This window comes from Pundamilia nyererei, unplaced genomic scaffold, assembly GCF_000239375.1.
Source record: "Pundamilia nyererei isolate P.nyererei 1_Seehausen unplaced genomic scaffold, PunNye1.0 scaffold00045, whole genome shotgun sequence".
NCBI lineage: Eukaryota > Metazoa > Chordata > Actinopteri > Cichliformes > Cichlidae > Pundamilia > Pundamilia nyererei.
The window spans coordinates 3,791,736-3,793,214 of record NW_005187446.1 but is presented as its reverse complement, the minus strand read 5'-3'; the positions used below and the strand labels follow the sequence as shown (position 1 = coordinate 3,793,214).

Below are 1,479 nucleotides of genomic sequence, written 5' to 3'. Positions count from 1 at the left end.
GCATTTTGAAACAGCTGCAAAACTGCAATGGAAAACATTAAGACCAGCATCTACATTAGTCTAGCCTTGATCAAATAAAAGCATGCAAGATTTAAAGATTAAAGCTTGTTGTCATAGCAGTAGCAGGGTTTGTGTTGTTACATACACTGCAAACAATGATTAAAAGGGAGTAAAAAATGCACATTTAAAGCCCAGGACAGCACAGCTGTATTTGATTGCAACAGATTTCACTTGTGTACCTAATAAAGTTACCACTGAGTGTGTATAAACTGTATATAAACACTACAACTGTTTGTTCTCTGTTCATACTACCTGATCCTTTCCCTGCCTTGTCTCACCTGCTCTGTAGCACTTAGGTGAGCGTGAGCCCTGCTGATAGACTGGTCACTCGGAAGAAGAATGTCACAATTCTTTCGGCCCACCACGTACGCTTTACCCGAGAGGAGATAGCAGGCCTCAGCTGTGAGTGACAGATGGCAGGTTAGTGATTTTCTTATCTTTTCTTCAACTTAAAAGTTATCCCCTTTTGAAGTTTTGCATCCAGGAATTTTTTAAGAAAATTGTACATTTTATCTTGTAACACACAAAACGTTATCGCAAAATGACCCACATTCTTTATATCTTTGATATTTGTTTTCTGGGTAAAATCAAAATTCCCAGAACAAACCTGGTTTTGTTTTGTTTTGGGTTTTTTGTATAAATAACTGAGGGTCATGTGATAGAGCACATGACTGACAAAGCAGCGATCAAATCCTCTTCTACCTACAGGTTACCTGTGGTGTAAGAAGTTGTGCTCCTATAGTAAATCAATCCATACATAAATCTTATTAATTACACATTCAGGTCATTAATTAGAAAAAAGGTTTGAGTTTTTGACTTTGACTGCTGGAAACATTTAAATTCAGATCATTTGACGTCTTGTTTATAGTTGCTACCATTAATTTCAACTTCCCATAAGCTCATTTAGAACCAAAGCATCATGCTTAGATAACACATTAACCTGTTTAGCAACATTAAATTAACACAGAGTATAAACACATGACAGCACAGCAAACATGCAGCCTAACGGGCTGCTAACCAGACAGATGCCTCCTGTGTGAACCATGCTTTAAATGCTTTAGTCTAGTGTTTCTCAGATAGCTGCTAACTCCATCATCAAGGTGCTAACTTTGCCCGGCCTGCAGCGTCATAAATAAAGCTTCTATAAAACGCCGTCATGACACGAAATGTTACCTGTAGGCTGCTGCTGGGGCGTCAGTATCCACATTATACTGCCCTCTGTTGCTTTGGCATATATTAAAACTAGCCGCAACTCAGAAATAAAGCAATGTTTTGAGCAAAGAGTTAAGAACAACTATTAACTCGCCGGACCGCTTCACCTTCGCCACTGTGTCGTCATAACTATGCGCCGCGCTTTCAAAATAAAAGTTCGAAAACTGCGTTTCACTCTCGAAAACTTTAAACACTATCTGATAAAAA

The 1,479-nt window shown here is 38.6% G+C and overlaps 1 protein-coding gene across 1 annotated transcript in view; it reads right to left on the bottom strand.

Annotated features, from left to right (window-relative positions):
* The window catches only part of nbn (nibrin), a 15,334-nt gene extending 13,932 nt beyond the window's left edge, over positions 1-1,402 (bottom strand). Inside the window, exons 1-2 of the mRNA XM_005732183.1 lie at positions 1,234-1,402; positions 339-460 (exon numbers count right to left, since the gene is read on the bottom strand). Of these exons, the coding sequence (XP_005732240.1) occupies positions 339-460; positions 1,234-1,267 (156 nt within the window). The 5' untranslated portion in view covers positions 1,268-1,402. The remainder of the gene's footprint in view (positions 1-338; positions 461-1,233) is intronic.
* Between the last annotated feature and the right edge of the window lie 77 nt (positions 1,403-1,479).